This window comes from Megalobrama amblycephala, linkage group LG11, assembly GCF_018812025.1.
Source record: "Megalobrama amblycephala isolate DHTTF-2021 linkage group LG11, ASM1881202v1, whole genome shotgun sequence".
Classification (NCBI taxonomy): domain Eukaryota; kingdom Metazoa; phylum Chordata; class Actinopteri; order Cypriniformes; family Xenocyprididae; genus Megalobrama; species Megalobrama amblycephala.
The window spans coordinates 27,013,331-27,030,369 of NC_063054.1; the positions used below are offsets into that span (position 1 = coordinate 27,013,331).

The 17,039-nt window shown below is 37.1% G+C and overlaps 3 protein-coding genes across 4 annotated transcripts; all 3 read left to right on the forward strand.

Annotated features, from left to right (window-relative positions):
* The first annotated feature begins 1,752 nt into the window (after nucleotides 1-1,752).
* drc1 (dynein regulatory complex subunit 1 homolog (Chlamydomonas)) lies at nucleotides 1,753-8,254 on the forward strand. Its single transcript, XM_048207025.1, has 16 exons — nucleotides 1,753-2,003; nucleotides 2,235-2,322; nucleotides 3,769-3,881; nucleotides 4,046-4,229; nucleotides 4,323-4,460; nucleotides 4,648-4,734; nucleotides 4,873-4,995; nucleotides 5,116-5,255; nucleotides 5,449-5,583; nucleotides 5,723-6,059; nucleotides 6,887-6,976; nucleotides 7,250-7,345; nucleotides 7,436-7,551; nucleotides 7,637-7,789; nucleotides 7,892-7,994; nucleotides 8,075-8,254. The coding sequence occupies exons 1-16, from the start codon at nucleotides 1,873-1,875 to the stop codon at nucleotides 8,126-8,128; spliced, it is 2,088 nt and encodes a 695-aa protein (XP_048062982.1). The 5' UTR covers nucleotides 1,753-1,872; the 3' UTR covers nucleotides 8,129-8,254.
* Nucleotides 8,255-11,308: 3,054 nt separating this feature from the next.
* On the forward strand, nucleotides 11,309-16,797 carry LOC125278170 (potassium voltage-gated channel subfamily F member 1-like). 2 transcript variants are annotated; one of them, XM_048207028.1, is made up of 2 exons: nucleotides 11,309-11,337; nucleotides 14,782-16,797. In XM_048207028.1, the coding sequence occupies exons 1-2, from the start codon at nucleotides 11,314-11,316 to the stop codon at nucleotides 16,225-16,227; spliced, it is 1,470 nt and encodes a 489-aa protein (XP_048062985.1). In that variant the 5' UTR covers nucleotides 11,309-11,313; the 3' UTR covers nucleotides 16,228-16,797. The 2 variants fall into 2 exon arrangements, with proteins under 2 accessions (XP_048062985.1, XP_048062984.1); XM_048207027.1 differs by lacking the exon at nucleotides 11,309-11,337 and adding an exon at nucleotides 13,376-13,736 and having other exon boundaries at nucleotides 14,741-16,797.
* LOC125278171 (potassium voltage-gated channel subfamily F member 1-like) lies at nucleotides 11,314-13,049 on the forward strand. Its single transcript, XM_048207029.1, has one exon. The coding sequence runs from the start codon at nucleotides 11,314-11,316 to the stop codon at nucleotides 12,700-12,702; it is 1,389 nt and encodes a 462-aa protein (XP_048062986.1). The 3' UTR covers nucleotides 12,703-13,049.
* Nucleotides 16,798-17,039: the final 242 nt, after the last annotated feature.

Here is a 17,039-nt window from a genome sequence, read left to right on the forward strand (position 1 = left end):
AATTGTTTGGCATAAATATTTTTTCCTATCCAAAATATTTTAAACATATTAAAAATGCAATAAATATATATTTAAATTCAAACTAGTATATTTAACCTTGAAGATATATTACAAAATGTACTATTACATGGGGCGATAAAATACAAATAGAACACTCAATGTACCAGAAAGCAGCTATTTTGTAGTTCTAAAAATTCAAAATATAATTTTGATTATATAAAAATATTTTTAAAATATACAAATGGCAAAAATAAATATCAGTAAAATAATTGAAATTTAGAATATACTATAAATATATAGGTTTATAGGTATATTATATATATATATATATATATATATATATATATATATATATATATATATATATATATATATATATATATATATAGCTACATGTATAAATATATGCAGAAATATCAGATGAAACAAAAATTCCAAGGCATGCACATGGTTAGGCGTAAAAAGCCTTCATGTAGAAATATATAATATATATATATATAAATATATATATATATTAAGTTTCATAAATCATACAAATAATTCATGATAATGTTATAAAATTAGAAATATTCACAATAATAAAACAAATATTCATATATTATCAAAAATATCAAAAAGTATTGGCTATAATGGTGTAAAGATTGATATATAGGCTATTCCCCCTGATATATTTCCCCTCTGTATATTTTTGGAATACAGCATCAATTTTTACTCCACTATATACAGTACAGTCCAAAAGTTTGGAACCATTAAGATTTTTAATGTTTTTAAAAGAAGTTTCGTCTGCTCACCAAGGCTACATTTATTTAATTAAAAATACAGTAAAAAACAGTAATATTGTGAAATATTATTACAATTTAAAATAACTGTGTACTATTTAAATATATTTGACAAAGTAATTTATTCCTGTGATGCAAAGCTGAATTTTCAGCATCGTTACTCCAGTCTTCAGTGTCACATGTTCCTTCAGAAATCATTCTAATATGCTGATTTGCTGCTCAATAAACATTTATGATTATTTTCAATGTTGAAAACAGTTGTGTACTTTTTTTTCAGGATTCCTTGATGAATAGAAAGTTCAAAAGAACAGCATTTATCTGAAATACAAAGCTTCTGTAGCATTATACACTACCGTTCAAAAGTTTGGGGTCAGTAAGAATTTTTATTTTTATTTTTTTTTAAAGAAATTAAAGAAATGAATACTTTTATTCAGCAAGGATGCATTAAATCAATCAAAAGTGGCAGTAAAGACATTTATAATGTTACAAAAGATTAGATTTCAGATAAACACTGTTCTTTTGAACTTTCTATTCATCAAATAATCCTGAAAAAAAATATTGTACACAAATATTTTGTACAATTGTACACATTAAATGTTTCTTGAGCAGCAGATCAGCATATTAGAATGATTTCTGAAGGATCATGTGACACTGAAGACTGGAGTAATGATGCTGAAAATTCAGCTTTGCCATCACAGGAATAAATTACTTTGTGAAATATATTCAAATAGAAAACAGTTATTTTAAATTGTAATAATATTTCACAATATTGCTGTTTTTACTGTATTTTTAATTAAATAAATGTAGCCTTGGTGAGCAGACGAAACTTCTTTTAAAAACATTAAAAATCTTAGTGGTTCCAAACTTTTGGACTGTACTGTATTTATTTTTTTTTTTTTTCAATGAGAAAAAAATAGTTCAATGCCAGTTATAAACGTGTTGCAGTACCAACACGCGGCCACTTGCGCTGTATCATAGCAACGCTATTGTAAACAACACTCACCCATTAGTCGCACTCTTATCTCTTTCTCATCTCTTTTTCACCTTCTCTTCGTTATAACGTTCTGACTAGTAGTTGTTAAAGCAACTGAACATGCACCAAACTGAACTTTTTGCAGAGGATGAGGCAAACGAACCCGGGCCATCTGTTGAGTCTTCAAACCAAGAGGAGAGAATTACAGCACGTCGCCTACGCATAGTCGCACGAAATGAGGCCAAAACACGGTAAAGTTACATTCATCTCTTTGCCTGCGTCTCAATGTACATACAGTCCATCCTAAATAGTATGTGACATTAGTAATATTCAATACTATTTAGGGCGGATAGTATGCACATTGGGATGCTGGGTCTGATTCCATTAGCTAGCTCACTCAGTACCTTGTTTTAATACCTTCTCAGACCTTTAAGTAACTGTGGAGATTTTATACGTGCAATGACACATTATATTTTTTGCAGCCAACAGCCTGGTGAAGATTCCCAGGGAAAGGATGATATTAAAGAAGAAACGCGGACAAGTCAGAAGGAAGTGGAGCAAAGTGAAAGGGTATTATATATAACGTAGTAGGCAACATTTGAAGTGGATCAAAAAACTTCATCAAAGCTGTCCTAAGAAGAAGGTTTTAGGACAACTTTGATGAAAGGTTTTGATCCACTTCTAATATTCTATACACACACACATATATATATATATATATATATATATAGCCTGCATACAAATATAATTTTATATAAGACTAAAATAATTAAGCCTATATGATATATATTGCAATATTCTGTTTAAGGTGCAATATGTAAGAATTTTGCAGTAAAATATCCAAAAACCACTAGGCCAGTGTTATTTTGTTCACTTGAGTACTTACAACATCCCAAATGTTTGCAACTATTTGTAAATCGTGAGAAAATTGCAATTTTAACCAAGGCTCCGGAACGTGTGAGGAGTCGCTTGTCAATTGCGTCATACCCGCGTTACTCTCGGTTTCCGGTTTTATTTTGTAGAAACCATGGAAACACCAAAGACGCTTTAATATTTACATGTTTTAATAGGCAAGGCAACAACTGTTTTGATATTTATAGACAGAATACTAATTATTGTTATATAGCTCAACACGTTTAGTCTTATTGTTTAGTTTAGTGTAATTTTCTTGATTTTTTTTGAGTACCATGCTTAACCATGCCTCAGAGAAAAACACTATTTTGTCATGTAGCTAACATAGCATAATCAGATGCAGCTTTATTTTTAGTAACAGTAATACAGCATTTTCTCCATCATACAATACGTTTTAAAATTAATTGCATGGCATTATCAACACAAGCCATCCAGCATTTATTAATACGATATTCTTAAATCGATCTATCTTACTGCAGTGTGTCTCAAACAAGTGTCTCACAGCAGCCACCGAGCGAATGCACAGAGTAACGTTATAACATCATTTTCAACACACTCAAATGTACCTAATATGATAAACAGAGCTGCGTTACCTCATACTCATGACCGGAAAAGCGAAAGTGGCGCCGGCGACTGTGACATAATAAAAGTCTCGCTGCTCGTGAGGCGTGTGTTGCGCAGTCGCTCCAGCGGCCTCGTTCAGCTCACGCAACACTCGGTCCTGCTCTGCTTCATACTACAGTAACGTTAATAATCGCATCCATGAACATGATTTCTTCCCGAGTCCTATCCCAATTCTTTTCCACCATCTGCAGAGGTGAAGACCACATGTCCCAAGATTCCACGCTCAAACGTGGCATCATCAAGCTACGCCTTTGTTTTGAATAGGCCTCTAGCGACCTCTAGTAGACATAAAATATTACATATTGCACCTTTAATGATGGTCTGTTCAGATAATTGACATTTTCATACAAAAATGCAATACCAGTGATGATAATTAAGAAATATCACACAAGAGAGTATTGTAGATTTGAAATACTATATTCACGTAGTGTAAGAGATAGATTAGGTTTTCAGGATACTGTCCATTCCTCTTTTTTTCAGCACATGGCAAAATTACAAAGTGATGGTCTAGAGTTGGTGACCAACGTTCAGGTAGCTGCAGACGCTAGAGAGTCTGACAGGAGAACAGAACAAGAGGAGGCATGTCGATTGAGGTACAGATTTGAAACACTTTTTATGTCTCCATAGACAATATCACTAAAATTGTTTTACACTGGGAGAAACAAAGAATATGACAATAAACCTTTGACATTTTTGAAAATTGTACCTCTATGACATTTGTATTCACACTAAAAGGATGTTATTTGATCCTGTGAAGGAGAGAAAAGCTGGAAAACGAGGCCAAATCCAGTCAGGAAAAGTTTGAGGAGATCACTCGCAAATGGACGGATGCTAAAATGAAACAGACCCCACTAGATCTGAGAGATGCTCTGAACAGCCAGCAACAACTCTGCGAACAGATTATAGCGGACAAGAATAAACTGATCAGTGAGCTACAGCAGGTGAACACACACACTTCAACGAGTGCATCAAGAAACATATAGACTCTAAATCAAGAATAATTAAGAGTGTTTTGTGTGTGTGTGTGTGTGTAGGAGCTGAAGGCAGGTGATGATCGCTATGTGAAGGATCTGAAAAGACAGGCTAATGACATAGACTTGCTCGCTGAGAGGATGGAAGAACAGGTCTCAAGTCTAAAAAAGTCTTACCGGGAGGACCTGCAGCTGATTGAGGTGTAGTACTGCCCCCTGCAGGCTGGAGGCCATTTTTACAAATGCAAATCTCCATTCTGTCATTCATAATCTTCTTTTGATATGCTTGGTTTAATTATGAATGAGCATTTACAACAAACATAATGGCATAAACATTAATGCATATTATTTTCAGTCATATACCATTTCTTTTCTTTGACCATTAAAGAACTCGTTTGATGAGGAGAGGAGAACGTTGCTAACCAAACACAGAAAGAAATGGGAGAATCAGATGAAGGAACGTAGTGAGAAAGAGGTACAGCATGTAACATATGTAAGACACACACATACACAAGGGAGTAAATCAGGGATATGTTCTATTGATTTAAACTGATTTGAATGTGAATACATTTGAATGAAACCAATTTGAAAACAGATGTATCTTTCTCTGCAGCTGAGGAACATGATGAAAGGTTTAAGTCTCCTTGAGGAGTATGAGGACTTGCTGCAGAAACTAAGGGTTCAGACAGCTGAAGAATACAACATGGACAAAATCAGATTGGATACAGAAGTACAGGTGAATTTGATATGGATTTAATTATGAGAAAAACTCTGTTACTGTATATACTGTTTAATACTAGAGATACATAGTGCTGTAGGTACAAATAAAACTCTGCTTTTGTGTCTGTGTGTGCAGAATTTAAGGAAAAAGGTACAAGAGTTGAAGTTCAACTGCTATTTGAATGAAGACAAACTTCATTACAAATATGAGCTGTTAAAGAAAAGAGAGGACGAGAACACCATTTTAAAATCCCTACTGAAGAGGAAAATCATTAGGTATTAAAAGCTTTACAGGTTAATCTTAGTACACTACAAATCATATTTTTAGGTTACTTCAAAAAACTTTTAGTTAGAACAAAAAAATTGGATCCATAATAACTGTGATTTAGTCTGGTAATCTCACCCCATTGCAGGAAAAGAGTCAAGTAGTATTCTTGACTTATCTATAGAACTTGTCTGAATTTTTCAGAATGCAAGATGCTCTCAACAATCTAAAGTCTAAATGCGCCAAACAGGAGAAGCAGTCAAAAGCAGCGAACCAATCACTGAGCAATGACTATGCCCGCATCAAACAGCAGTACAAAGAAATGCAGAAGAAAGAAAGGTGAGCAAACTTTACTCACATCAAGGTTCCAAGGTTCAAGTTTATTATAAGCCCAGGGGGTGATTTTTATTGTGCATCATGACCTAGAAACACATTCAGACAGTCCCTGGACATTCCTTGTGTTTGTGTGTGTGGACAGGCACTTTGCAGCGCTCGATGCTGAGCATTTTGAGAAGCTGTGGTTGATATGTGAGGATGAGGTTAAGGCCCTGGCACACAGGGCACTGGAGACAGACCGAATTATTCACGAGCAGCAGCTGGGTCTGGCTTGGGTGTCTCCTCCGGTCCCCTTTATGGAGCGCTCCGGCCCGATCAAACAGCAGACCGTCAGGATGGCCACACAGGCTGCTGCAGATACCCTGCAAGAGGAAACAAGAGAACATTTAGTGGAGGGATCTGAGGGCCTGGAGAACACTGGAGGTGGAGTTAACAGGAGAACAGTGAAGAGAATTCTGGAGCTGCTGTGTGATGAAATGGTGAGTGTGTGTTTGTGGCTGATTCTTTAGTTAGGGACACTTTTGGCTACTTGAAATCACATATACTAGAATACAAGATCTTATCATCGCTTCAAAGTTGGCATGAAACGAAAGTTGCGATAGTCTTTACTTCCCTATTGTGATATATATCAGAGTGAAACGGCTTCTCAAACAAGAAAAAGCGTTGGGCGGGACTTGATTTTGTCTACGGGGAACAAAATCGTTGGATGGTTGTGGTTCGGTTGTGGATGGTTGATGTCATATGAGTGACAGGTTGTACCGCCCTCGCAGCTGTAAACACGTAATGAGAGAAAAGAGTTATTTTGATTAAAAATTATGAGGGCATATGAATTGAATTGAAATTTTGATTAGGTCACCCTCATTCATTCTTCTATGGAACACAAAAGAAGATATTTTATAATGTTCAAGTATATAATTTTATAATGTTTTGTCCATATTGTGAAGGTCAGTGGGGTCCGATATTATTTTAGAGCCGATTTAATTTTATTATAATGGCCAAATGTTTTAGTTCTTAAGAAAAAAGTGCAAGGTAGAAAATTATTAAAAATACTATAAATCTACAGTAGAAAGGACATTCTGGTAAGGAACAGGCCCAAAATAGAGAAATACTTGTCGCTTTAACTTTGTAGCACTCTTAAATGTTATTAAAGAGACACCATATATGGTTTAAAGTGATTATAATTTATCCTTTAAAACTACATCATGCATGTTTTTCTCTCCAAAATCCTATTAGGGCCATTGTATGTATGTGTTTTTTAATTTATAAACTATTGCAATATCTTATTGTTTTACTCCTTTTATATCAGGGGTTTCTCGTAGAGAGTAAACTTCTAAAGCTGTTGTCTCATCTGGAGAAGAATGAACAGTCCCTTATAAAGCTAGATGCCATTTTCTCGGTAAGTACAATTAGACCTGTGATAAATTATTTTAATTTGGTTACATAACATAATCTTATTAAAAATGCTAAAAAAATAAATAAATAAAAAAAATCACAAAATCATATATTATGTTTGTGAGCAGAGGGAACATGTCAGCTTAGATTGGAGGACCCTTGAATATTGTCTTGTACAAATGGGGGCCTTGGAGTCAAAAATGTGGAGAACCACTCAATTAGACAAAAAAAAAAAAAAAACATTTAAGTGGGTTTCTTCTTTCTTTTATGCACACAGGCAATTGGGATTGAGAGTGAGGTGGATGCATATAAAATGGCTGAGTTCTTTATGAATTACAGACAACATGGCGGAGAGCAGAGGGAACAGGTGGAGGTAAAAGTGGATCCCATCATCTGAGTTCAACCTGTGCCACTCTGGAAACAAATCTAAACATGTTCCACGTCTCTTTTGTCTTTTTGATAGGAAGAGGAGACAACCAGTGAGCAGGGACAATCAGTTGAAGAACCCTCTGACCTCATCCATCATAATGACCTACTAGTTGCTCTGAAAGATTTTACTGCCCAATACTGCAGACCATAGTCAGTGCACTTGCATTTCAAATCTAAATGTTTCTGTCATCACACACGTTCCCTAAAATCTGCTATATGTTTATTATGTGTCCAGTGACGTTCAGGCCTCGCAGAAGAGCAGCGTTTTGGGGTTGGAAATGAGAGATGACTCAGAGGATGAAGCATACTGGGAAAGCATAGCTAATGTCATGCCAGAGTCTAAACTCAAGCTCTGGAGTGCTCTAGATACAGCTCTCAACAAGTACCAGTAAGTGTACATTTTATAGTCAATCATTATCATATTGCTCCCAAATGAAAACCTTGATTTTGACTTAAACCTGTATTAGTAATGATGATGTTTTATCCTCAGTACTGCACTGACTGAAAGGGCTGAGCTTCTGGTGGAAACACAGAATGTACAACAACAGAATACTGAGCTCAGACAGCTACTACATCTTTATACATCCTCTAAGGTGACTGAGTGTTTTACGTGATGTTAAGGTTCAGTTTGACTGTTAGCCTCAAATCATCTAACTTCGATTTCTCCTGATAGGCCAGTGCTGAGATGGAGATCCAGACCACCAGAGTGAGGCAGTTCCCCATGTGATATACCTGAGAAAAATAAAATGATTTTGCTATTTGCAACTATATGATGGAAAATACGCATTTCAGCACTACAATTTAAATGCCCAAGCTCAAGTTATCTGGAAGAAATAAACCATTTTCAACACAAGAATCTGAAAATATTTATTTTATTGACTCTTCCATCCAGATAGGGGTATTCTCTGGTTTTACTGCTATTTTTATTTATTTTGCATTCCATTATGTATTTGTTTCCTCTTTATGTAAATCACTTTGAATTACCACTGTTTATGAAATGTGCTATATAAATAAAATTGCCTTTCCTTGCAATTTTAAAACATTAATTGCTAAGCATGTAAGTAGTGCGTGGATTGCAAAGGTACGGAGCCCCTAAAGGGACCTTTGCAAAAATAAAAAAATGACGGAGTTTCGCGTGCTCACGAGATACTTTAGCGTGAGCACGAGATACTTTCGCGTGCGCACGAGATACTTTCGCGTGCTCACGAGAAACTTTCGCGTGCTCACGAGATACTTTTGCGTGCGCACGAGAAACTTATGTCGTGCGCACGCGTTACAATTTCCGGTTTGTGTATACTATAACCTACTTCATTTGTGCCTCACTGCCTATGAAGAATGCCAGAGTATGGATGCACATAAACTAATAAAGATCATGAAAATTAAAGAGAAAATGAGAGTGGATGCACATGAACTAATACAGCTGTTATTAATTCATACTCGCATTTTCTTTATAATTTTGAGCAAATAGATCTTTATTAGTTTATGCATATCCATACTCGCATTTTCTGCATAATTTTGAGCAAATAGATCGTTATTAATTTATGCACATCCATAGTCGCATTTTCTTCATAATTTTGAGCAAATAGATCATTATTAATTCATTCATAGGCTACTCGCATTTTCAATTTTGAGCAAATATATTTTTATTAATGTATGCATATCCATTCTAGCATTTTCTGCATAATTTTGAGCAAATAGATCTTTAATAATTCATGCGCATATCTTCTTCTTTATAATTTTGAGCAAATAGATCATTATTAAAGAAGAAAATAGTATGGACACGCGTTAATTATTAAAGATCCATCAAAAATATGCAGAAAATGCGAGTATGGATGTGCATAAATTAATAACGATCTATTTGCTGAAATGTGGCTTTCGTAGGGCAGTTTATATCACGGTCTTATGTCTGTCTGCTTTAAAGCATTCTCTGTGACGGCCGGGATATGAATAGTTGTGTGCATTGTTCTTTTTGCCAAGTTAAAAAAATAAATAAATAAGGCTGATACAGTAAAAAGTGCTCAAAATGTGGCTTTCGTTAGGGAAGTGCGTCATTTTTCAAGGACTTATGTCCATTTGTGGCATCCAAGAATCGCGCTGGGAAATGGGCTCAGTGAGCACTGTCATAATGCCACGTTTAATGGTTCATGAAAAAACATTGGTACAGTAAAAATGATGAAACTTTGTATTTCGTTAGGGCAGTAGGCCATATTTATATTTTCCCATGTAAAAGTACTGGAACTGTAAAATGTAGGCGTACTAAAATTTCATATTTCACAAGATCAAACGGCCCTTTATTAAACCACTTTGTCGGATTCAACGCATCCTTACAGGTGGCAGAGACATGCTTATTTTCTCTATTCAATTCTAACAGCGCTTATTGCGAGCAGAGCCATTGACATAAAGCACTTTAGATATAAGGAAGGCACGTGTTTAATAAAAACGAATAATTAGCTGGATTCATCCTAGACGATCTGGTCTAAGAAAGCCAGATTTTGAGCAAATACAGCTGTATTAGTTCATGTGCATCCACTCTCATTTTCTCTTTAATTTTCATGATCTTTATTAGTTTATGTGCATCCATACTCTGGCATTCTTCATAGGCAGTGACGCACAAATGAAGTAGGTTATAGTATACACAAACCGGAAATTGTAACGCGTGCGCACGACATAAGTTTCTCGTGCGCACGCAATACATTTCTCGTGCACACGCGAAAGTATCTCGTGAGCACGCGAAAGTATCTCGTGCGCACGCGAAAGTATCTCGTGAGCACGCGAAAGTATCTCGTGCGCACGCGAAAGTATCTCGTGAGCACGCGAAAGTATCTCGTGCGCACGCGAAAGTATCTCGTGAGCACGCGAAAGTATCTCGTGCGCACGCAAAAGTATCTCGTGAGCACGCGAAACTCCTTCATTTTTATTTTTGCAAAGGTCCCTTTAGGGGCTCCGTACAAAGGTAATGGGACTTTGGCAATTTTATCAAGTGACACAATTTACTTCGCTGCAGTTACCACTTTTCAACACTAGATGGGGATATTTCAGAATAAAAGTTAGAAAAAACGCTGTATATGCGTGTAATCCAACATTCTGGGTGAATTTGGACAGAAGCCAGGACCCAATTCACCCAGAATATTGGATTACACGCATACAGCGTTTTTTCTAACTTTTATTCTGGGCAATCAGATATGTAAATATTCATAGGTCTGTGTACACGTCATAGAATAAATTTACCTGTTTTAGATTAATCTTTTTTTTTTTTTTTACAGTGGAGTAAGATGATTTTTTAAAATAATTGTATATTTTGTGGTATAACAATTAAGTTGGCAAATGTTTGTTTTATTTTGTTTTTTTATTTCTCTGATGCATCAAAAGTCTGGACGCGTTTTTTAAAACGTGGACTTCAAAAGACGCGAGTGCGAGCGCAACGGTCTAGCGCTGTCGAACCGTTGAAAAGCAGCGGACTGGCAGAGAAAACACGTTCTGTGACACTTTTTAAGACTTTACAGATAGTAAGTTTTATCAAAACTGTCTTTATATTTGCCTTAACATTTTTCCGTCCTCCAAACTAAAATCCCAATGTCATTTTATATTTGCTATGGCTGTTGTGTAAACAAGTAAACACGCAGTAGGCTAATACCACAGTAGCCTAGCATACTATCAAACAAGATTTTATCGGAAAAGTTTGCCTTCAGGACAAAAGTATTGTTCATTAATGTCAGGTTGAGCAAGATCATGATTTTGAAATAGAAATTTTCGTCTTACGAAAATCAATTCAATTGGTCAACGGTTTAAATTTTTACTGAAAAGCATTTAATAGCAAATTACATTGTGACAACTAATTTTTACTAACTGGCATGTTGCTGTTCATAACCTACACTTCTGTCATTTTGTTTTAACTCTGCATTATCAGTTGACATGTGGAAGTTCCCAAGGACTCGTTACACGGACTCTAACGGCTCAGAGGCGAGCGAGGAGACGGAGATTGCTCTAAACATCGGTGGTGTCAAGCACATTCTCTACGGGGACGTCCTGAATCGATATCCCGAGACACGTTTGGCGGAGCTGGTGAACCGCTCCACGAATTCCGCACAAGAAGATCTCTCTGCGCTCTGCGATGACTACGACGAATTAAAGCGAGAGTTTTATTTCGATAGAGATCCAGAGGCTTTTAAATGCATCCTAGAGCTGTACTACTACGGAGAGATTCACATGAAGCGAGGAATCTGTCCCATTCGCTTCAAGAGAGAGATGGACTATTGGGGGATCGACAAGGAACATCTCAATGAAGGGTGTAAAAGCAATTTGAATGATATGGAAACCGAGCTGGCGAAAATAGTTGAAAGGGCCAAGGGCATCCTGGACGCCCTGAAGGAGGACGTGACGGTGACTAGACTCCAGAGGTGCCAAGCGTTCCTGCGGAAACTCATGGCCGCGCGCGTATTCTCAGTTGTGTCTATCGCGTTCATCCTGCTCTCCTCTGTGATCATGTGTGTGAGCACCATCCCGGAGCTCCAAGTGCAAGATGCCGTGGGTAACCTGGTAGAAAACCCGATCATTGATTGCATCGAGACGACTTGCATCATCTGGTTCACCGTGAAATATATTTTGCGCTTCTTTTGCTCTTCGAACAAATTGCGCTTTCTGATTTCCTTCTTGAATATAATAGACTTTTTAACCATCATGCCTTTTTACATAGTGTTGCTTCTGGGTACTGCCATGATGGGGCTGGGCAGCGTCCAGCAGGCAGTGCAGTCGTTGCGAGTCATGCGAATTTCGCTGCGCATCATGCGTCTTGCGCGCGTCTTCAAACTCGCGCGCCATTCATCAGGTCTGCAAACTCTCGCATTAGCGCTTAAATTCAGCCTGAAAGAGCTGGGTCTGATATTCTTGTATATAAGCGTGGGGATTTTCTTGTTCTCGGCGCTGGGATACACAACAGAGCAGAGCCAACCGGAAACCTTGTTCACCAGCATCCCACTGTCCTTCTGGTGGGCCATCAGTTCTATGTCCACAGTGGGTTATGGAGACATTTACCCTCAGACCACGCTAGGCAAGTGTAACGCCGCTGTCAGTTTTATGTGCGGTATCTTAGCTATTACTTTGCCACTTAACCTGATCATTAACAACTTCGTCACTATTTACAATAAGCAGTATGAGCTTGAAATCACTGTTAAGCATGAGATCGAACTCATGGCGTTACACGCGGAGGATGAAGCGCAGGAGTGTCAGGAGGCTGGAAAAATGCCATCAGCGGCTTCGGTTAGCAACCATTCGGTGTGGGATAGTGCTGGTGTGACCGCGTAACGAAGTAACATACCGCGTTACTTGTTACAGTCTTAAAGTGCAAGAACAAATAGAGAGTGATTCTTTATCAACTTCAAAATAAACGTAGGAAATAAAACCTATCAATATAAACAGTTTACTGTGATATCTATCTATCTATCTAGTGGCTATGAAGTAATCCATCTTTTGTTTGAAACCACTTTGGCAACAGGTGCATCTTTTTCTGCAGCCGAAGAAATACTTTAATACCTTAAAACTTAGGCCTATCTAATTTGTAATCCATACTGAAATTATAAATTCCCAACACTGCAGTTGAAATTTTATGTGGAAGTCATTGGGATGAAATAAAACATTTTTAACAATTCAAAGAGTAAGAAAATATTTGTATTAAAATGAACTGATAAACATGTTAGCAGCATATATATGGACTGCAAAGGAAATCTTTTCCCAATTTTATCACGTTGCACAACTTACTGGCTTGCAGTGTCCACTTTTCAAAACTAGAGGGAGATATTTTAACATAAGATCGAGGCGAATTGTGCATACATACTGTTGACACAAAGGGCAAGCAGAAATTACTGTTTTCTAGTGTGCACTTATTTGTATTAAGTGGAGAAAGCCAAGAAAATATTACTTATTGTCGAATTAACATTGTAAACATTTCTCTCAAATTAAAATACTATAGAAGAGTTGTATAAGTGCAAAAAGTTGAACAAAGTTGAAATACCATTAGAAGTCAAAGATGTAGTATTTTAAAATGTAGGCTATCAATTATAACCACTATAAGAGTGCATATGTTTTATTACTGCATGAGTTGCAAGCTGTTCTAGGTCATTCAATCCGAAAACATAAATTATGACTCTCTCCACCCCTCCCATCACGCCTTCTCCATCTCTCTACACACTCACACTCAACACACCTTAGTATTGCTCCTCTCACCAGTCTTTAACTCATGTTGCGCTCTTTCGGATTTATTCAGCTCTCCACACGGACATCATGCAGCTGAAGTCCGAAGCTTTTTGAGACTTTCTTCACTGGTTTTGGTCCAAATATAAGTAAGTTTTATAACAACCGACTCTTTAAGTTAGAACATTATTCATAATGGGGAGCGCTAGATTTTATTAATGCGAAGAACACTATTTAAATTATAGGCTGATGCTTTAAATATATTTAAATAATGTATTGAATCCTTATATAAAACATTCATTTTGCAACGTTTAAATAAAAACCTATTTCATCTTAATGTGTGCAAATTTAGTTGAGACATGTGGAAGTTGTCACTAGAAGGGTTTGAGTAAAAAACCCTACATTGTAAAATATATATATATATATATATATATATATATATATATATATATATATATATATATATATATTCATGATTTGTTATTACATTTTTTCTTGTTAAATCGACTTATATAAAAATGTAGTTCAGATAACATAATATTTCGAGTTTCTGTTGATTAAATCAAATGCCTTCGTTGTATTAACTCAAATTTTTAATTTCAGTAAACTCAAAATTTTAACTTACTTTTTCAAGTTAAACCAACAATTCTCTTTTTTACATTGTAGCAGAGGATTGTATGTTTGTGCTAAAAATACATTTTAAATTAGAACAAATTTTGCGAATTAATTTAAAATGCTAATATTGTATTTTTGACATGATAATCAAGGTATATTTTTATGTGAAAGCAACTTCTTTCAAGGAAAAAGTAGCACATACCAGTTTTCCATACCTGTCAGATCGGAGCAAGTTGTCAAATGTTATAAATTTATACAACATATGATTTACAATATAATTTTTGCCCACACAATGATTTGATCTTTACGTTTCCTTTTTGTTTTGTCCAATAAATTATAATGGCGAATGTCACAAAAGGGTCACAACGGTGAAAACTGATTTTTACAAATTAACACAGCCTAAAAAAAGTCTCTGGCCCCGCTCTCTCCAAGAATATGTACTAGCTACAACAGACATGTTACTTATTATAAACTATATGGTTCTCTACATTAAAATTGGTTCTCTTTTGTTTTTGTTTAAATCTCTGGATTGTAACAGGTGTCATGTGGGAGTTCTCGAGGACTCGTTACGCGGACTGTAACGGCTCAGAGGTGAGCGAGGAGACGGAGATTGCTGTAAACATTGGTGGTGTCAAGCACATTCTCTACGGGGACGTCCTGAACCGATATCCCGAGACGCGTTTGGCGGAGCTGGTGAACCGCTCCACGAATTCCACACAAGAAGATCTCTCTGCGCTCTGCGATGACTACGACGAATTAAAGCGAGAGTTTTATTTCGATAGAGACCCAGAGGCTTTTAAATGCATCCTAGAGCTGTACTACTACGGAGAGATTCACATGAAGCGAGGAATCTGTCCCATGTGCTTCATGAGAGAGATGGACTATTGGGGGATCGACACGGAGTATCTGGATGAATGCTGCAGAAGTAATTTAAATGAGACGGAGACTGAGCTGGCGGAAATAGCAGAGAAGGTCAAGACCATCCTGGACGACCTGGAGGAGGATGCAACGATGACTAGAGGCCAGAGGTGCCAAGCGTTCCTGTGGAAACTCATGGAGAAACCAGAGTCATCTTTAGCCGCGCGCGTAATCGCAGTTGTGTCGTTCGCGTTTATCCTGCTCTCCTCTGTGGTCATGTGTGTGGGTACCATCCCGGAGCTCCAAGTGCAAGATGCCGCGGGTAACCTGGTGGAACATCCGACCCTTGAGTCCATCGAGACGGCTTGCATCATCTGGTTCACCGTGGAATATATTTTGCGCCTCGTGTCCTCTTCTAACAAATTGCACTTTGTGTTTTCCTTCATGAATTTAATAGACTTTCTAGCTATCATGCCGTTTTACGTAGTGTTGATTCTTACGCATTTGGGCACTGCTATGATGGAGCTCGCCAACGTCCAGCAGGCAGTGCAGGCATTACGCATCATGCGCATTGCGCGCATCTTCAAACTTGCGCGCCATTCATCAGGTCTGCAAACTCTCACTTTCGCGCTCAAAAGCAGCTTGAAAGAGCTGGGTCTGCTGCTCATGTACATGAGCGTGGGGATTTTCCTGTTCTCGGCGCTGGGATACACAATGGAGCAGAGCCACCCGGATACCATGTTCACCAGCATCCCACAGTCCTTTTGGTGGGCCATCATTACAATGACTACTGTGGGGTATGGAGACATCTACCCTAAAACCACGCTGGGCAGGTGTAACGCTGCTGTCAGTTTTCTGTGTGGCGTAATAGCTATCGCGTTGCCAATCCACCCGATTATTAACAACTTTGTCATTGTTTACAGTAAGCAGCGTGTACTTGAAACAGCTGCCAAGCATGAGATCGAACTCATGGCGTTACGCGCGAAGGAGGAAGCGCAGGAGTGTCAGGAGGCTGGAAAAATGGCTTCGGCTGGCAACAGCTCGGTGTGGGACAGTGCGGCTGTGAGCGCGTCACAGAGTTACACATACATCCCGTTACTTGGTGAAAAAGGCCAACCTGCCCACAAACGCAAGAACAAGTCGATCAATATGAACAGTTCGCTGTGATTACAGCCTGAAAACAGGCTAAGCTCAATCAGTGTAGTGTAATCTATCTATCTATCTATCTATCTATCTATCTATCTATCTATCTATCTATCTATCTATCTATCTATCTATCTATCTATCTATCTATCTATACGCTCCATACGCTCCAACTCTGTTCAGAAAAGAATAAAATAAATGATTAGTTACTAAGGGTAAATACAAATTTATTTACTGAAGAACATTAAAAATAAAACAATGCAGAAGTAAATTAAAAGGGACATGTAAATAAAATGTATATTTCAAACTTAAACGGTTTGCCAAATAAGAGCAAAAATCAATCATTTCAATCTTATAGACATCAAATGCTTAAAGACTCATGGTCTCTGAAGATATCTTACAGTAATGACAATATCTGACTGATCTCTTAACTGAACAAGCATGAAGGAAGAAAAATGACTATGTCTTTATTATGCAATTAGTGTACTCTGAAGCATAAAACAACAATCACAACCTAATTTGTATACATTTTTGTAACATAATTAACATAATATATGATTTAATTATCTTCCAAATAAAATGATTAGGAGGTTGTACTGATTTCTGTAGCTATTTGGCAACATCAACTGATAGTTTATATTATTATTATTAGGGGTCAAGCCCCGTGGTCAAGAGATATAATGAAATTTATGAAAATGCTTATAACATGAAAAATTCAACATATATTCCCCTGGTTTCACAGACAAGGCTTAAGCTAGTCTCAGACTAAAATGCGTGTTTGAGCTGTTTTAACTGAAAACAACTTGCACTGACATATCTTAAAATATGTCAGTGCT

Excerpts from the sequence above, each read along its gene's own strand:
- LOC125278171 (XM_048207029.1), top strand. The coding sequence starts at position 11,314 with ATGTGGAAGTTCCCAAGGACTCGTTACACGGACTCTAACGGCTCAGAG.
- drc1 (XM_048207025.1), top strand. The coding sequence starts at position 1,873 with ATGCACCAAACTGAACTTTTTGCAGAGGATGAGGCAAACGAACCCGGG. Across the intron at positions 4,461-4,647 it reads AGGACCTGCAGCTGATTGAG|AACTCGTTTGATGAGGAGAG; the intron begins GTGTAGTACTGC and ends TGACCATTAAAG. Across the intron at positions 6,060-6,886 it reads AGCTGCTGTGTGATGAAATG|GGGTTTCTCGTAGAGAGTAA; the intron begins GTGAGTGTGTGT and ends CTTTTATATCAG.
- LOC125278170 (XM_048207027.1), top strand. The coding sequence starts at position 14,746 with ATGTGGGAGTTCTCGAGGACTCGTTACGCGGACTGTAACGGCTCAGAG.